The sequence below is a fragment of the Anarrhichthys ocellatus genome, unplaced genomic scaffold (assembly GCF_004355925.1).
Source record: "Anarrhichthys ocellatus isolate YVR2014 unplaced genomic scaffold, GSC_Weel_1.0 scaffold22, whole genome shotgun sequence".
In the NCBI taxonomy this organism is placed as follows: domain Eukaryota; kingdom Metazoa; phylum Chordata; class Actinopteri; order Perciformes; family Anarhichadidae; genus Anarrhichthys; species Anarrhichthys ocellatus.
In genome coordinates this window covers 4,830,315-4,847,379 of record NW_022280052.1, presented here as the reverse complement: position 1 = coordinate 4,847,379, position 17,065 = coordinate 4,830,315, and the positions used below count along the sequence as shown (strand labels likewise).

At 42.4% G+C, this 17,065-nt stretch overlaps 1 protein-coding gene across 17 annotated transcripts in view; it reads right to left on the bottom strand.

Annotated features, from left to right (window-relative positions):
* Positions 1–17,065, bottom strand: part of ptprsa (protein tyrosine phosphatase receptor type Sa) — a 178,756-nt gene that overhangs the window by 81,050 nt on the left and 80,641 nt on the right. For 10 of the 17 annotated variants that reach the window (XM_031859728.1, XM_031859727.1, XM_031859735.1 and 7 more), the window contains exons 5-7: positions 11,720–11,908; positions 9,641–9,649; positions 4,099–4,116 (exon numbers count right to left, since the gene is read on the bottom strand). In XM_031859728.1, the coding sequence (XP_031715588.1) occupies positions 4,099–4,116; positions 9,641–9,649; positions 11,720–11,908 (216 nt within the window). The remainder of the gene's footprint in view (positions 1–4,098; positions 4,117–9,640; positions 9,650–11,719; positions 11,909–17,065) is intronic. The other 7 variants (XM_031859732.1, XM_031859734.1, XM_031859737.1 and 4 more) reach the window with 1 other exon arrangement.

Genomic DNA, 17,065 nt, shown 5'->3' with positions numbered 1-17,065 from the left:
ATTTAAATGAACATTAAATGAATGTTATTTGCAGGCTTTTAATGCCCTTTTTTTTTCAGCTGTTGACCAGCAGAAAAATATCAACAATTTTGAACAAAATATCAATATTTACAAACCCATATATAGATCTAATTTTAGTCTAGGATGGACAGGGAACTGACAAAAAGAGAGCGGAAAAAAAAAAAGTGTAGCGGTGGGGAAAATCTGACGAAAAGGGAAAAAAAGACTCTTAATTATGAGAGGTACTGTGTGCAATAGAAAAGACAGAGAGAGACAAAGAACAAAACAATCAGAGACGGGTGGGACGAAGAGTGGAAGAGACAGACAAGAGGGGATAAAAGAAGAGCAAGGAGGGGCAAGCATGGATGATTAATTTCAGAAAGTGCCTGGAGCCGGGGTCGGCCCACCCCCGTCGCTGCTTTGTAGCAGCTTTGCCATGTGTGCCCCCCCTCCCCCCTTCCCCTGTCCCATTTGTGTAATTCAATTAGTGTGCTCCAGCGGGCCTTGATTGATTTGTTTAGGCGATCAACAAAATGACTGGCCCAGTCGAACTCTTTCTTTCCCTCCCTCTTGCTCCTTCCACAGCCCACTAAGGCCTGCCAGTGGCACACTGTTCTTTTCATCATTGTATCTCTGATTTTCGGTTCATGTCTCTCGTCGTCTCTTGTTTCTCATCTCTCTCCTCTCGTCACTGCTCACTAAAGCTCTGCTACAGTGGAATTAAAACCCGATCATAGAGTTACAACCTTTCCAGTACACCCATCAAACTCACTAAAGTGCACAGAAAAGGGCTGGGTACAATACCGTAAGCTACCTTAATGATTCAGGAGGATCTGTAACGAATATATTTACACTAACACATGACAACAAATATTTAGATTCACTATCATAAAGCAACTACAGTTAGATGTTTAGAGATGCACTTTAGAGCTTTTGTCAGGCCAAACCTGTCATGTTTGACAATGCAGCTGAAGATACAAACACTGTTTCACACTAGGATCCCACTTTACTGGCTGGTATATATTTATATAAGTTTTCACTAAAGCTGGTTCAGCATTGTTCCATAAAACAACCTTTCAGTTGTTGTTGTTGTATCGTTGAACATCACTTAAAATACCTCTTGTGTCGGCAGAGGGTAACTAAAGAGGGCAACAACGTGCAGAAATGTACGGATTTCTGATGTGAACCAGCAGCTTTTCTCTCCGTCTCCCTTTCCTTCTGTCTCCATTCTGTCACTCGGGCATGCTCTGCCACCACGCCAAGGTCATTATACTGTGATCGCACCAGCATGGGGTCCCACGTGTGACGCCATTGTTGTCAGCGCCCATCTGGTGGCTTGTAATGCTCCCATGAAATCCGTAATGAAGCAGGTAGGGAGTCCAGCTACCTTTCTACCTGTCGCTTACCTCTAGGCCAGCAACCTGGGTGGCTTTGCATGGAAACAAAATGAATGCAGATTTAACATTTGTAATTGCTCATCTCTGGCTAAAATTCGCTGAGATGTCTCACGACCGAGTAAAGAGTTGTGACTGATATTCAACAGTAATGTTTTTGAAACTTTTCAGCCTGCTTTCAGGGCCTGTCACTCCACTGAAACTGCACTTACTAAAGTGGTAAATAATCTTCTGCTTACTATGGATTCAGATTCCACCTCAGTGCTTCTACTGCAGGAGCTCAGTGCAGCTTTTAACACCATAGATCACTACGTGTATACACTCTAAGGCGTGACAATCTAACATCACATTTTGCCTAGCTCTCTCACGTGGTTAAAACTCTTACTGATATGAAAGAACAAAGTATGTTTGCTATGGTAATACTCAAGCTCAGTGCTCTGTTCTGGGTCAGCAGGCTTCAGGGCCTTTTCCTATTGTGCCACCTTCCTCTGGCATAAGCTCCCTGCTTACATCAGACAGTCTAACTCTGCTTTTGCCTTAACGTTCAGTGAGTGGCTTGTGTTTTGATTACTTCAGGTCTTGTACCTTTTACGATTATCCATGCAGCAGCTCAGTCTCATCGAATCTATTAAGCCTTGTACTTATAGTCCGTGTACTGAGGACGAGAAAACTTCCCTGCATCTCTCTCACTCTTTGTTTGTCTGTTGTCCCACAAGCACATGAGCGTGCAATCTGTGTGTCTCTCTCTCTCTCTCTCTCTGTCCCTATATTACGTATCGAGGGTCTAAAGACAGAGGGTGTTGCAAGTTGTGCAGATTGTAAAGCCCCATGAGGCAAATTTGAAAGTTGTCATATTGGGCTATATAAATAAAATTGACACAGAGTGATGTAAAATGACTCATCATTAAGTCAAGTGACGCCTAACCTGAATAAATGTTTTCAAAAAAGGTACATTGTCAGGAGTGCAAGAGCGACTTAAAGTAGATGTAAGTCTACATTTGTGTGTACATGCACTTATGCAAACAAAACCATTTGCGTCCTTCTCAGACAGCCTGATTACATTTGCATCTCTCTCCCGATCCTATGCTATTCGTTTCTTCCTACATAAGCACCACACACTCCTGACTGAGAGTCAGTGTCGGCACGCGGTATAGCGGGATGGGGAGAAATTGCCCTTTTCAGGCAGCTTATCATCTTATTATGCAAATTCAGAGTTCATATGTCATGCTTGCTTTAGTTCGCCACAATGTGATTAATGAGACCTTCTTGTTTAAGCAAAGCAGAGCAGGGAGGTCTGGGTTGAGGGCTTTTTAAGGAGTGAAGGGTCTGAATTTAGTCTAAAAGATCAGGTGTTCATGTGTTTGAAAACATGCTTGTGTTTGGAATGTCGTGTCACGTATGGCTTGTATGGAATGGTTGAAGATGGAGAACCTCGATCGTCACATGAATCACCCCCTTAGCTGTACCAAACTGTAATTGTGAGACTAAATACATTCAGCTTCTCCCAAAGAATACAGGGACACACATGGCAAACTGAGGTATTCACTTACCTGCTCAGCCTGTGGAACAAAAGCATTTTACAACAAACAAACAGACGACTCAACAATCACACCGAATCAACTGGGAGATAATGATTCAGCAACAAAGCCTGGTGGATAATTACAAGTGAAAGTTAAATTGTCCGTAGAAATGACAAAAACAATTTAAAAAAATGAGGGAAGAGGAAGAAATATTTGACAAAGCTATTGTAAAATTCATGGGAATCACACTGCGTTACCTCTGTCGTTACCTTCCCGCCTCGATATCCTCCTGTTCATCCTCTGACATTATAAGAGCCGGTTGTACATGTTGCCTGTTTTGAAAAGGTGGCCATTGCACGCAGTAGCCTCCCTAGTTTTGCCTGTATAAATTGCTGAGCCGCACAGTTACGGGGAGGAACAGAACTAAATCAACGGTAATTTCTACTGGACTTTCCCCCGACATACCATGAGTATCAGCATCTAGGGCTCATGAAAGTTATGGAGGTGCATTAATAAACAGAATGTGGCTATTGCTGTGTCGGTGAATGGAAGGATGAGGAGGATATCACAGGAGCAGAGAGGAAGAAGGAAGAAAGGTGGTTGCTAAGATTCAAGTATTCAATAACCTGGTCCTATCAACAAATAAGGCCATTGCCTACAACTTCCTATCACCTATCCCCCACCCTTCAGCCCCATGTCCATGTCCAAACAATATAAATGTCAGAGGCACAAAGTAAACAAACCGCCAAGTAATAACCCTCACCGTCCCTCTCCTCTGCTTTTAACCTTCTCAATCGTGTATTATAAGCAAACTGCAACACAATCTGAATTGCTCAGTAGTTTTCTGACACTGACGATGTGGAGGTGATAGTAGGGGGGCACAAACACAGAACGCCCACAGAGGTGCAGGAACTGCACATCAAAGGATGACATGAAGCAAGAAGGTGTGAAACACATATGATCACGCTCACAAAACAGTGTGTACAGAGAACACAGAACCCAAACACAGATGACATATTAATGTTAGTGGATATAGAAGAGAAGAGTCATATTTTTAGGCGGAAAAGCCCACATGAAATTCCCACTATGATGCCAGTTGGGTGAAGTTAGGAGCGGTTATGTCTGGTTTAATATAAATGAAAATTTTTTCTTTCTCCTTTGTTTCATTGTGTTAAACATCTTACCTCGAATCGGGGTAGCCTCTGGAGGAGAGACAAAAGACGAAGACACAACATCAGTTTCGTTCAACGTTAAGGTTAGTAATAGTTAGAGGAGTTATTTGGGCTGGAAGGTGGATCACTGGAACTAGATTATCAAACCATTAGGTAATCTCTTATAGGGCTTTCAGATATGGGTGTTTTTTTTTTTTTTTCTTTTTAGAAAAAGGACAAAAATACACCTGTCACTGCTGGTATCACAAAGATATTGGGAGCTTTATATGACTGGCACATTCCATCGCCTTATTAGTTTCTCTTTTTCCCTTCCTTGCCATAGACGTTTCAAGACAGGAAACACAATGCTTTATTGGCAGAGCTGAAGAAGCTAACAACTAAAAGGCGCCACTATTCTATACCGGGTATCTACATTAGTATGAAACAAACTTGCTGATGGAGTCTCCACTGAACTAGAATTTCAGGCTGTACCTTCAGGCAACCACAAGTTAAATCAAACAGATTGAAGTTCTTATTTGTCCTACAAGTCGTAAACCTGCTTAACTGTGACAGATAGACTCCTCACCTCAAGCCCCCCCCGGTCATTCATTCTCCTGGCTCTTTCCATTGTTTCATTTCACTGAGAGTAGCATGTTCCCCTATTCTTTGTTTATCGTGAGTCTGTATTGTGTTACATGCCTGACTGCCAGCCAATATCCCATTAGGGACAATAACATATTGAGCTTGTCCAGTCAGTGGCTGGTGGGCTTTTAAACGTAGCCCGGGTTGTTGCTGTGATGTAAAATGTATCCCTTACAGGCAGAGCTTTGAGTGTGGGAAGGGGAGCCAGCTTAACTTCAACCCTCTCTCTGCCAAGCATTAAACTGTCCTTCCAATCTTTTTTTCTCTCTCCATTCATTGTTTTCTTAATTTTTCTTTATCTGTTTCTCCATTCCTCTCTCTCAATTTCCCCCGATTTCTGAGGTTTTGTGTGTCTCAGTCTTTCCCAAAGTTTCTCGCCCTCTAGCCTTTCTCTTGGTCTCCCTCTCTAAATCTAAGGATGACTCATGGCTACAACGTGCCCTTGGCCATCCCTTGAGAGTGCCAGCAGGGCAGTGCCAAGCCAGGGGAGGTGCCCTACTTAGCATAGAAGGCCTGCAGGCACAGAGCTGAGGGTCAAGGGTACGCACTATCCTCTGAGCCTAACACTACATGTACTACTACACCCTTGTGTGTGAGTGCATGCATTCTTGCAAGTTGAATACAACATATGCCAGCATCCTACTAACTAGCTTAACCAACAATGCCTTCCATCAATCTATTAGTTTCCTGCTGCTTTTCTGAGGCCAGGTCGAGGTGGCAGCAGGCTAAATAAGGTAGTCCAGACGTCCCTCTCCCCAGCAGCATTGTCCACCTTCTCCTGGGGGATCCTGAGGTGTTCCAAAGCCAGATGAGTTATATAATCTAGCGTGTTCTGGGCCTACCCCGGGGTCTCCTACCAGTCAATCACGCCCAGGAAGCGTCCTGATCAGATGCACAAACCAACTAAACTGGCTACCATCCAATGTGAAGGAGCTGCAGCTCTACTACAAGCACCCTCTGCTTGTCTTTCCCCATCTCTGAGGGCGAGCCAAGCCACCCGACAGAGGAAACTCATTACAGCCGCTCGTCTCCGCAACCTCAATCTTTCGGTCACTATCCAAAAGCTATAATCATAAGTGAGCCTGCATTGCTGCCGATGCTGTACCAATACGCTTGTAGATGTTAAGTGGTACCAGTAACTTCCATATCCTACACAGCACAATAAGAGGTGTGGGTGGCTGGGCAGTGGGATGTAATTTACAATACCTTCTGATTGGATTGTTGTTGCAGCTTTGCAGACAGAGGCATCCTTTGTGATACCAGCAGGTAGGAGGCAATCTGAAGTTCTGCCTGGTTTGCAATGTACCTAGGTGTTCATTTCCGTTATTTAAAGCTGCTGTACACTGTGTTGCACTGTGTTTATGTATAACTCTTAAAATATGTCAACATTTTTTTGCCAATTATAGACAAGATTTATGTTCGTACTCTGAAAGTGTGCATTTGCTGCCACTAACCATACAGTAATTTAAAATCTAACTTTATAATTTAATTTATGGTTACAAATTTCCACATTGTCTGATGAAAGTGGGAAATGTCTTTAGGAACACATTTCATAGAGATCATCATTTATTATTGACTATCTCTAGTCTTCCTTTTTCGTAAACACACCCTAGAAGCACTAATTTGACACATTAATAGTTTACAATCATTGAAAACCCAGGCAAAACAACAGTTACATTTGAGTTATTTCTGGAATGATTTTAGAGACCACATAATCATAGATAATCACAAGACAAAAGGACAATAGGGCTCTGGGAAGGTTACATTGTTATAGAGTTAGAGTTAGAGTTAGATTAGAGGCTGCAGAAGCTGTTGATTTATTTTGCTTTAGCTGTGATGACATTTCTGTTGGGTGTTAAGGGGTTACTAGGTTAGTTGAGGTTGAGGTTAAAGTTAGGTTGAGGTTAGGATAATGTTAATAAAGCATGTTTGTAAAGAGAAGGCCATCAGATGAGGACCTTATAAAAGGACTGGGAGACAAAAAAAGAAAGGAAAGTAATAAGGAGGATGAGGGATAATAGATAGAGGGAGTTCAGTTTAAAGGAATTTGTTCCACAAAAAAACTAACAAATGAGAAGGACATGAGTGACCTAGGTCATTGGAACTTCGAATATTTGAATAATATAGCCAAGGATCTGACTAGAAAGGATGGGTCTTGGGTGGCCAGTCTGTATTCAATTACAATGGCAAATCCACCTGACTACGCGCACGCAACCATATTGCCATAAGCTCCCTTTCTAAGCTTTGGTAGGCCAGTGGTTGATCAGCTTAGGGTGACGATGACCTAAATATACCTCAACAGGCCGCTGACCTCCTCGCATTATCAAATGCGGCATTATTTGCTCCACAGAACACCCCATCTGTTTTGTTAAACAAACCTCTGAATATATTAAAATTATTATTGAAAATGTAGTCTGGCTAGAGGCAATCTGGCCAGAGATGTTGCCCATCTGCGTGTGAGGCGGGTGGGGTTGGGTGATTGGCCGAGTGTCAAAGTCAGACTACCCTCCAGAGGGCGTCTGGCTGACCTTCTCATAAACACAGAAACCCGCCTGGGATCTTGGTGGTGTCGCAGCAGTTCTCAGGGAAAAACCTGGCTGGCTGTTGTTTGCCATATCTGCAGAGCTCCTAGCCACTCCCTGCAGAGCAGCTTTGATGTCAACAAATGTGACCGTTTTCTTGCTCATTTCAGATTAAGTGCAATTGAACTCAGCATGATTCACATTGGGATGTGCATACATATGTGTGTGTGTGTGTGTGTGTGTGTGTGTAAAGGAGCCATCCAATGTCAGGTCATGATTTTAAACCTTTGCATTAAAGAGGACCTTAATCTTTATGAATGTGCACTCCTCCCAATCACTGTCTCTCTGGCCTCTGGTTAATCAGTTCTGGCTGACAAGGCCAGCGAGGGCCTGGGGTCTGTAGCCACAGGGACTTGGACAGAAATGTCAAGCTCCCTCCACACCTCTAGAGGAGCTCCTCAGGGGACCATGATGCAAATATCATTGCCCCGCCAGCACAGCATGGTCTGGCCCATAAATAACGAGTCAGCCAGCTAGGCAGCTATCCAACAAACAAGCGCTGGATGCCCTATCTTCCTGTATATGTACGTATATATTCAACATCATTATTACAATGTTGTCTTTTCTTTTAGGTGGGAATAAGTCAGATTGGTATGCACACTTCAACATCAGACGGAGTGAAGGTCACATGAGAAAGGTGGGGGATTCTTTTGCTGGAGCTGGAGGCTGAGTATGCTTTTAAACTCATTTTCAAACTCATGTTTTCCAACCCGCTTCCCATGTTCCCCTTTCTGCTCCCCCATCTCCTTCCCAGAGGTCTCAATTGTACCTCCCTCGATGGGAAAGCAGCCATCAGAGTCACCCCCTGAGGCTTGAGAGTGTGCCTGAGGCAAAAAAAGCAAACAGGTAGCACCCAAACATTGTCAACAGCAATCTGATCAACAGGAGAATCTGAAAATACACATTGAAAAGATGCCACGAGAATGTTTTGGGATTTTTGGAAATACATTTATTATCAAAAAATACTAAAATACTAAATACTAAGACCCAAGATGGCTACTCGAAGTGCTGAGGACATGAGAAGATGGCAGCCTAGGGGGCTTGAGCGTGCAGGCCTTTGTCTCATCAGCATAAATCCTGTCTGGGTGCTGAATGAGCTTTCCAGTGAAAGGGCTACAGAGAAAAAGGCAAGCCCCCAGCACTAACATTACCGTACGAGAGCCTTGGTATTGAAACAAGGGAAAGTCATTTCCTTTTCAGCCCTCCTACATACACACATGACCTATAAGTGAAACATACCAGCTTAAAGTGGCTGGGTATATTTTTTGCAAGTAGTTCAATAAGTCAGGAGAAGTACAAAATGTGGCCAAATATAGCTATCATTTGAGCCCTCGCTCTCTAGCATGGGCAATAGAGTCTTAGCTACAGGTCTGTAAGCCAGTGGGGATGTGAGCCAATTTGGCAAGAGACTAAAAATGCTCTCCTAAAGCATTTGGCCAAGACCAGAGAGTCGACCTAGCCCAAGTGTGGGATTGGAGCGTTCAGCAATACAGCGGTACTGCAGAGACCTCCGCCTGGAAAGAACTCAAGAGTTGTTCAGCCACTCTCTGCACTTGCTGCAGTTTCCAAGTGTATTTTGGGACAACGAAGCTGTTATTGTGAGAAGCGAAGTTTGATCATTTACACCTGAGTACAAAACAACAGTGTTTTTCTGGAGGAAAGTGTTGCCGTATGTCTCACCAAGAAGACAAAAATACTGTAGGCTATGACTGCGAAGCAATAATAGTCTTGGATTCAAGCAGAGTCCAATTATTTCCTCAAAGCCCCACTGTCTTGCAACGCAGCAGAGAGAAAGAATGGACGTGACAGGAGGCATCAGCAGTGTCGTTTCTGGATGATGTGGTCGGGGGAAAAGTATGTAAAGCCACAGCTTACAAGGTCACCTGGCACAGGGTACTTATGACCTCAAATAGTCCAGTAAAGTTTCTCAAATATGGTAGACACGGTGATTGAACTGGGCAGTGCCAGTCTTACTATGCATATTAGCATTAGCTTGAAGCAGAATGTTGCCTCAAAAGACTTGCTCAGCAAGTCTTCCCCGTATAAATGAAAAGTGTGCTGCTCAAAGATGGACTATGATTCCTAACCCCCCTCCCCAACTCAATCTGCTGCTTGTCCTTGATTTGCCTTTCGAAGTTCCATCATGGTGGGGGTGAAAGAGGATAAAGTAAGGAGTGTGGGCGAAAGAAAAGAAAAAGTTTAGCAAAAGAAACAGAACATAGGGAACAAGTGGAAAAAGACGACAAGGGTGAGGGGAGAGCAAGGAATGCATGCATTTTGGAAAGTAGTTTAAATATGCCATCTGCTTCAAGGAGAGCGGATGGGCTCTCTGGGCTTTGCGAGACACTTACCAAAGGCTTCTGAAAATGACAATGCAAGAGGAAAGTAAATAAAAAAAGGGAAAGAACATAGTTCATTTTAGGTTGAGGTTGAAGTCACTGCCACGCAAGAATTAAAAGGGACTATAATTGGGTCTTGTGTCCTACTGCAGTATCTTAGCAGTTTTACCATGACAGACCATGGAAGGGGCAGTGATGTTTCATGTAATGTCGCATCAATTTAAATTTATAATTCTAATAAGAGGCATTTTAATGGGAAAAATCTTAACGTCAATTGTAAAACATCAAATATTTTGTCTTTTTTTCAGTTTCATTTATTGTTTGGTTTATTTTTATTATCGTTATTATTTTTTCAGTTTTAACTTGTGTTATGGGTCACGGCCAAATGAAAGGTGTTGAAGACTCTGCGATGTGAGTCACATCTGAGTTTCAGACACAAATACAGACAAAACACTCAGAGAGAGAGAAAAACAAACAGCAGTCCAGTTCAGTTAGAAAGGACACACAGAGACAAATTGACAAAATCATGGAACAGATAAAGACAGATGAGACACAGGTTAGACAACAGACAGGAAGCTGGATTCATTTGTCCAGCATCACCTTGTTCGGTTTGAATTTCTTTTGTAAAGCACTTTGAACCATTGTTAAGAAGAAAAAAAAACTGCTGTATAAATAAAATGAATTTAAAAAATCATTCACAAAGGCTCAAAACTCACAAAGCCATGTGATAAAGTCAACAGGTAAACCCATGTTTAGAGCAGAGCTGGCCTGCCATATGATTATACACAACCTAAAAAAAAATCAACCTATCAATTCGTCAACCCAGAAGGTCATCGGGCTACTTTTCATCAAGATGTACATCATCCTAGAGAGAGAGAATAATCACACATACTTTGACAGCAGGTTTTGCCTTGAAATCTTAACAGTTAAACATCTACCTCAAAACTGTGCACCCGTAAATTAAATATGAAACATATCTCAAATTAAAGGCATCTTAGTGCCTGTGGACTTGGCAAGTCATAAATAATGAGTTGATAAATAGATTATTTTGAGTGTACAGCTCATGAGGCCCACAATTGGTCCAGAGACCCAATGGCAACAGACTCTGTATTTAGTGGCGTCTGCGCTCAATTGCATCTGCAGCAACAATAGGGGTCATTGGATTTTTTCGATTGGTGACAAAATCATCAACCTAAAATATCTACCCCTTATTGCCCGGGGCCACTCCCGGCCCTGCACTTAATTAGCAATATAATTAGACTTTGCTTTACTGGGCCTCTCAGTGGGGTTTCATCAATGGGAACAAGACAACATATCATTGTGTCAGTAGAAGGTGGACCTTGCTCTCATTGCCTACTATGACACACTTGTGGGTTGTTGTGAATCATTTGACCTCATTCGGTGATGTTAGAGTCTTACAACACAGTTTGTTATCTTCATGATGATGATCTATGGAAATAACAACATGGTCCGAGCACTATGGCTGTAACGCCGGATCTTTATACTGTAGTACGCTTCTCCTGTTGAAATCTAGGAAATTGAGCTTGCCCTCATGCTTTGACGTTCGAATGCTTTAAACATGGTGAATGCCCAAGTTTAGTTGGGTCAACATACATTTGTTTTAGTTTTCAAAGCAATATATTGAGTTGTATCTGTAGTTTGGCTGATTTTCAGGTCTTAAATATAAGGATTATAAATGGGCTGAATGAATTCTTACATCACTTGGTGTACTGCCGTGTTGGATAAATTATCCTAAAACAAAGCATAGTTTTTAGTTCCTAAAATGTTTACATTAGCACAAAGTTAGCTAAAATGTATGTTGTTTCAATTAGTGTTGCATTAACTTCCTTAACAAGCAATTCAACTTCTATTAAACTTCTAAACTGGAGATACGGACTTGTTGAAAAGCCAACAAACTGTTCTCAGTAACACTTCTCATATTATCAAACTATTTTGGGGAACAAATATTGGACTCTGAAGCCACATTAGCTGTAAAGCACAAAATCAGCCATGTGCCAACAATGTCCAGTGGAATCTTCAAGTGAGTAAGGTGGAAAAAAGAAAGCAACATAACGCTTGGGCTTTCCTTACCTGAGCGTAGCTGTTTGATTCGCCCATTACTTGCACTGGGGTCAATGGGCAGGAAGTCTTTGTACCAGGTGATTTCTGGGTCAGGGTTGCCACTGGCAGCACAGAGCATGGTGGCTGTTCGAGTGCGCTCCACCACTTTGAGTTGAGGGCCCATGTCAATGTTAGGGAAGCCTGGCGGGAGCAGGTCCTCTGTGAAAAGAACAGGAACAAGAGGGGGTGTGAGTCCTATCATTCAAAGTGGTTGTAAACCGTATGCACACTTTTACATTATGCTAGAAATTAAGCTATAACACACATTAGTGATTTCACTAAAACAAAACGGAAAAATACATTTTCATACTGTAGGACTTGGCTAGGGGTGACATATTTGACCAATTGCTAAATAATTGTCCATGAATTAATACATGGGCTATTACATTGGGATAGAGCCCATGTTGCCATAAAACTTGAATGCATACAATCTCATTCCCAAATCCCCTTAAAAGTGTTAAATTAAACCGGCTGACGACTAAGCCCAATCATGCTTCTGTATGCAACATTTTCTCTTTATCTCAAGAGACTTTCTAATCCCAATTTACCCTTTGACCAATAAGACAAATGCACCTTAGGAACGCAAGGTTATAGTTAGCCATGTAAAGTAGCCAGACACATGAATAAACCAATTGAGGAGATAAGTCTTGAATAAAAATGTAAACTGCATTTCATTAAGAATCTGGCTCTCCAAGAGGGCTGCATTGAGGAATCAGAGAGGATTAAGAACAAACACCAGGAAAAGCAAGGATTGTGCTTTTCCTCGACTCTTTCTTTCTCAGAAAACGACGTTAGAGAAACCATTCTGTAGCCAGATACTCACAGACCGCATTCGCACTGTCAGCTAGCTTTTCCATTAAGAATCATTTGTCATAATTGAATGCCCTTAAGAAGGATATTCTCAGTGTAACAAGTAGTAAATAAATGTCTTTAAATGCAAACAGAAGATCAGAGGAGGAGACAACAGAGTGAAAAGTAATACCGGAAGGAAAGCCCGGTGATTTCCCCATCTAGTTCCCCCATGTTCGCTGAAACAAATGACACTCAAGCCAATTTGTGGTTACACAGAGCTCTGAAAAACCACCACTCGATTGAGACACACTATAACCACCAATAGCCGAGGTCTGAATACCAATTGAGAGATGTAATCAGTCAGATTTCACTCTGGCAGTAAAGGTGCAAGGGTTATGTGGAGGGGTACGATTTAAGCCTCTTGGACAATTGTTATTGCTACACTTACTCAAGAACCATCACACTAGCCAGCAAAGATTGTGGGGACTTTGAAGCCAATACTCGCGCATGATTGAGCAATTATTTCAATGAAAAGACACAACAGTGTAGTGTGCTCTGTGGTCATTGTTCTCCTTCTGCACGCTCCCGGCTCTCTGGGGACAATTAGTCCCTTGGGCCAAATCACTTGACATCTACCCCGGGCTGGAGCCAGAGCTGTGACTCATTCTTAGATGATGAGAGCCTTTGGGGTAAGCACCCTGAGCTGTAATATGCATCAGAAGCCCACGGCCACATTACAACTCGGAGAAGATTGACTGAGTACGATGCTAGCCAGTGGCACAGCAGAGGTCACTGTTAATCTGGAGAGCAATGACCTCATATCCAGTCTGCAGACATCATCGTGGTGTAGTCGACACCTGGGGAGTGTTAAATTATGGTAAATTGGGACAGTCAGTTGAGTCAGACGAATAATCAAAAGGAAGGGTTGGTCTGTCTGCCTTTAAGGGGAACCTTTGCTGATTTGTAGCCGGCTTTGTATCGCTGTTATGTGGGTTGTAAGTGTGTTTGCGTCATCCAGCAGACGCTCGCCAGCAATTAAGGGGGAGTTCTAGGTGCCGGTAACACGGAGGGAAGCTGAACATCGTTCATTTGCACATAGCATCCACAGTGCGATGATACAAAGCCGGTTGGAAGTTTCCCTTTTTTTCGGACAGGGAGAGCTCTGCCATACTATATTTTTCACTCTCTAAAAATGCCTGTGCACAATGCAATTATGATGAATTAAAGTGATAATTATTTCAAAATCTTCTATTTTGACCAATGTCTCATTTGAAGTCATGCCATTTGAGTAATTCATATTAAAATCTGAAATGTGATTTTGAAATTTTGAATCTTGGAAAATAAATGACAAGAAGGAAAAATCAGAGGTTCTCAAAAATCAGTCCAGAGAGGTTCTAACTTAGGCTACCATCAGCAGAGCACGGAGGATATTTCATCGCTAGGTTCAAAGAGGTACATTCATTTACACTGTTTTAGGCTGCATGCTGTGTCCTCTTCATGACTATTTATGATCAGCCATGCATAATCTCTTTACACCAAGTTCCCTTGAAGCTTGGAAAATCAATGACAAGCCTATACACTTCACTTTACAAACCTCAGAACAAGACAGAGCAATATGTTCTCATATACTCCCTCTTCTGTGTGTCATTAATGATCTATGTAGAAGTTGCCATACAAGGTGCTGTGCTCTCGTACTCCTCTAGCTAGATCTGTAATGCGAACGGCCTGTTCTATCGGTGTTACATCTAATGTATCTGATTTTGCCAAGGCCTGTCAGTGCTTTGCATCACATTGAGGCTGCCTGTATGGTATGAAAACAGTAGACAGAGGCCTGCAAAGACTACAATAACGAAGCTGGAAAAAATACACAGAGTAAGTGGATTTGAGACAAATGAAATCAGGCAATTGACAAAGGGAATCTGCCTGAAGGAGCAAGGGATGGCAGAAAAAGGTGGGCGAACAAGCAAACCAACCAAAACAGCAGTGAGCAAGAAGCAGGGATGGAGGATTCATGGAGCTATGATACTATCAATACAGCTGTTCTGACCTGATACAGCACCGGCAGCCATTCCTGAATAAACGGCATGTATGCCGATTACTTACTTGCCTAGGAATATACTCTGATACCATCTTCCCCCTGAAGCTTACAGGCTGAGGCGATAAAGGCGGCCATGCAAAAATAAATAGATCACTCATCGAGGGAGTGTTACTTCAGGGTTAGCCAGCCTGAGTGTGGAGGGGAGACGGCGACCAATGACATGGGCTGATAGCATCCTAGGATTCCCAAAGGGCCAGTCACCTATAATGGCTTTGCAATTGCATTTCTATGATGTGTACTGGGGTGTTCTCTGTGATGACAAATCTTCACAGGACAAATAAAATTGACGCATGTGCGATATTGGTCAACGGTGACGTTGCTGTTTATTTTGCCGGAAGCAGGCTTTTGCCACCCATGCCAACAATCATCCTACAATAGAGCCATGAGACACATGCTGCAGTTACACCTTGCAGTGTGCCAAAAATTCTCAAAGTACCATATCACTTTTGATTTTTTGTTTTGTTTTGTTCTTGTTTTAGCCCACCGACACACACATTCAGTCACATTCAATTTTCTTTATTACAGTGTAAATGCTGAAGCTAAAATATGAACAAAGAAAAAACTATCTAAATGAGTCTTATCTGATGACCATCTTCCTAATTTTAAAGATATCAAAAGAAGCCTCATTATTTGGGTTACAAAAGAAGAAGAAAACTCTGACTACTCCACAGGTACATTTGTTTCAACAGACAAGTCGGGGGTGCTTAACAGGAATCTTTATCTTCCCAGCATGCAACCGTCCTTCTTTGTTGGCCTACCTTATTAAAGCGGCACAAAAGCCTTGTGGAAGCATCCCATTGACCAGTGTTCGCAAACTTGTCAGCATATGCTGATGATTGGCATTTGGGCAGCTCAGTTTGGTCCTCTACACTGCTGTGATTATAGCACTTAGGCAGCAATGACACAACACAAAAGACACAACAAAGACACAACAGAAACCATTCAGTAGGTAATCCGATAAAAAAGTATTAATCTGCAGAAAACATCTTTACAACATTAAAGAACTATTCAACCAATTTGGACAAGTTTCAAACATCGCAACTTGCTCTATGCATATGTCATTGAAAGAAGGCTTTCAAATCTTGCAAGGGGAAAAACAGTAGCCTCGGGTTACCGTGATGGCAAGCACTACATGTCCACTCCATGCAACAGCTGGCTGGCTCAGCATGACTCCAAAGCTAAACCTACAGGCTCCAGTTGACCTTTTCTGGATTTTGATTCGTGTCATTCTCTTTTTGGGTTGGCTTGAGTGCCATCATTATCCATAATTGTCTTTAACTGCACTACACCATTTAATATCATTACAAGTGACAGGTGCAAAGCCGTTAATCAGCCTCTGGTTAGCATAGCCGCTGCCACGGCTGTTAATCTGCGGACTCATGCCTGCTGTTGCATTCTGTTTTCTATCATGCTAAGTGTGGCCCTCTTAAAAGGTCTGCCCTTTAGACTCATTTAACTCTCCTGCCTAATCCTATTCCAAGTGAATTACTGCTATCAAACCAAAACTCTTTCCCTGGTATAGTTATAACTGTATGTAGGGGGTCATACAGCTCTGTACAAAAGGGCTTTGTGATCAAATACCACATTTAGTGGGCACTTTTCCCAAAATACAGTATACTGATGAATGGTGAAAATTGAAAGTACAACCTTGGAACTCCTATTGCTGTGCTAAACAGCATAATTAACTATTCACCATCTGTTGCAAATACAATGCAATACTTTGTCATGAAAGGTACTTTACAGTGCCATGAATAGCACGCCCAACTTAATCTCTACTCAGTGAGCACTTAACCGTAGTGCTTTTCTCTACCCACTGACCGACACAGAGAATAAGACCTCCGACTTTTGAAATGCTGTTAATATGCTTTACCCAATTTGCTATATAGTATTACACGTGCCACTTAACCCCAGTGTGTTGGTGCTCTGCTCTACAGTGTAAGCTGCACAGGCAACTGAATCACTAACCCTGGGAGTGTAAGTCTGAGTGTTGGTCAAGATAAGACATGTCATTCATTTTTATGTGATGTAAAAATGTGTGATACAGTGGCACTTGTTGTGAGCCATCAGTTATCTTACAGAGAGGAGAGAGCTATAGTAAGAGAGAGAGAGAGAGAGAGAGAGGTAAATTCTGACTGGCTGGCACTGCAGCAAATGCATTGGGGTGCTCCACCATCCCCCGCACCCATTACTCATATTATTATTTTCACTTACTGAAATGATTTAATTTCATCAGCAGCTTAATCAGGTTAACTGATTACCCAGCGCCACAGCATAGAGACACAGGCTTTAAGCAGGTCTGTGCATTGATACCACAGAGGGACCGCTGGGGGAGAGACAGGGTGAGCGAGCAAAAGAAAACAGAGTTTAGGATTGGAAGCTAGAGAGAGAGAGAGAGAGAGAGAGAGAGAGAGAGAGAGAGAGAGAGA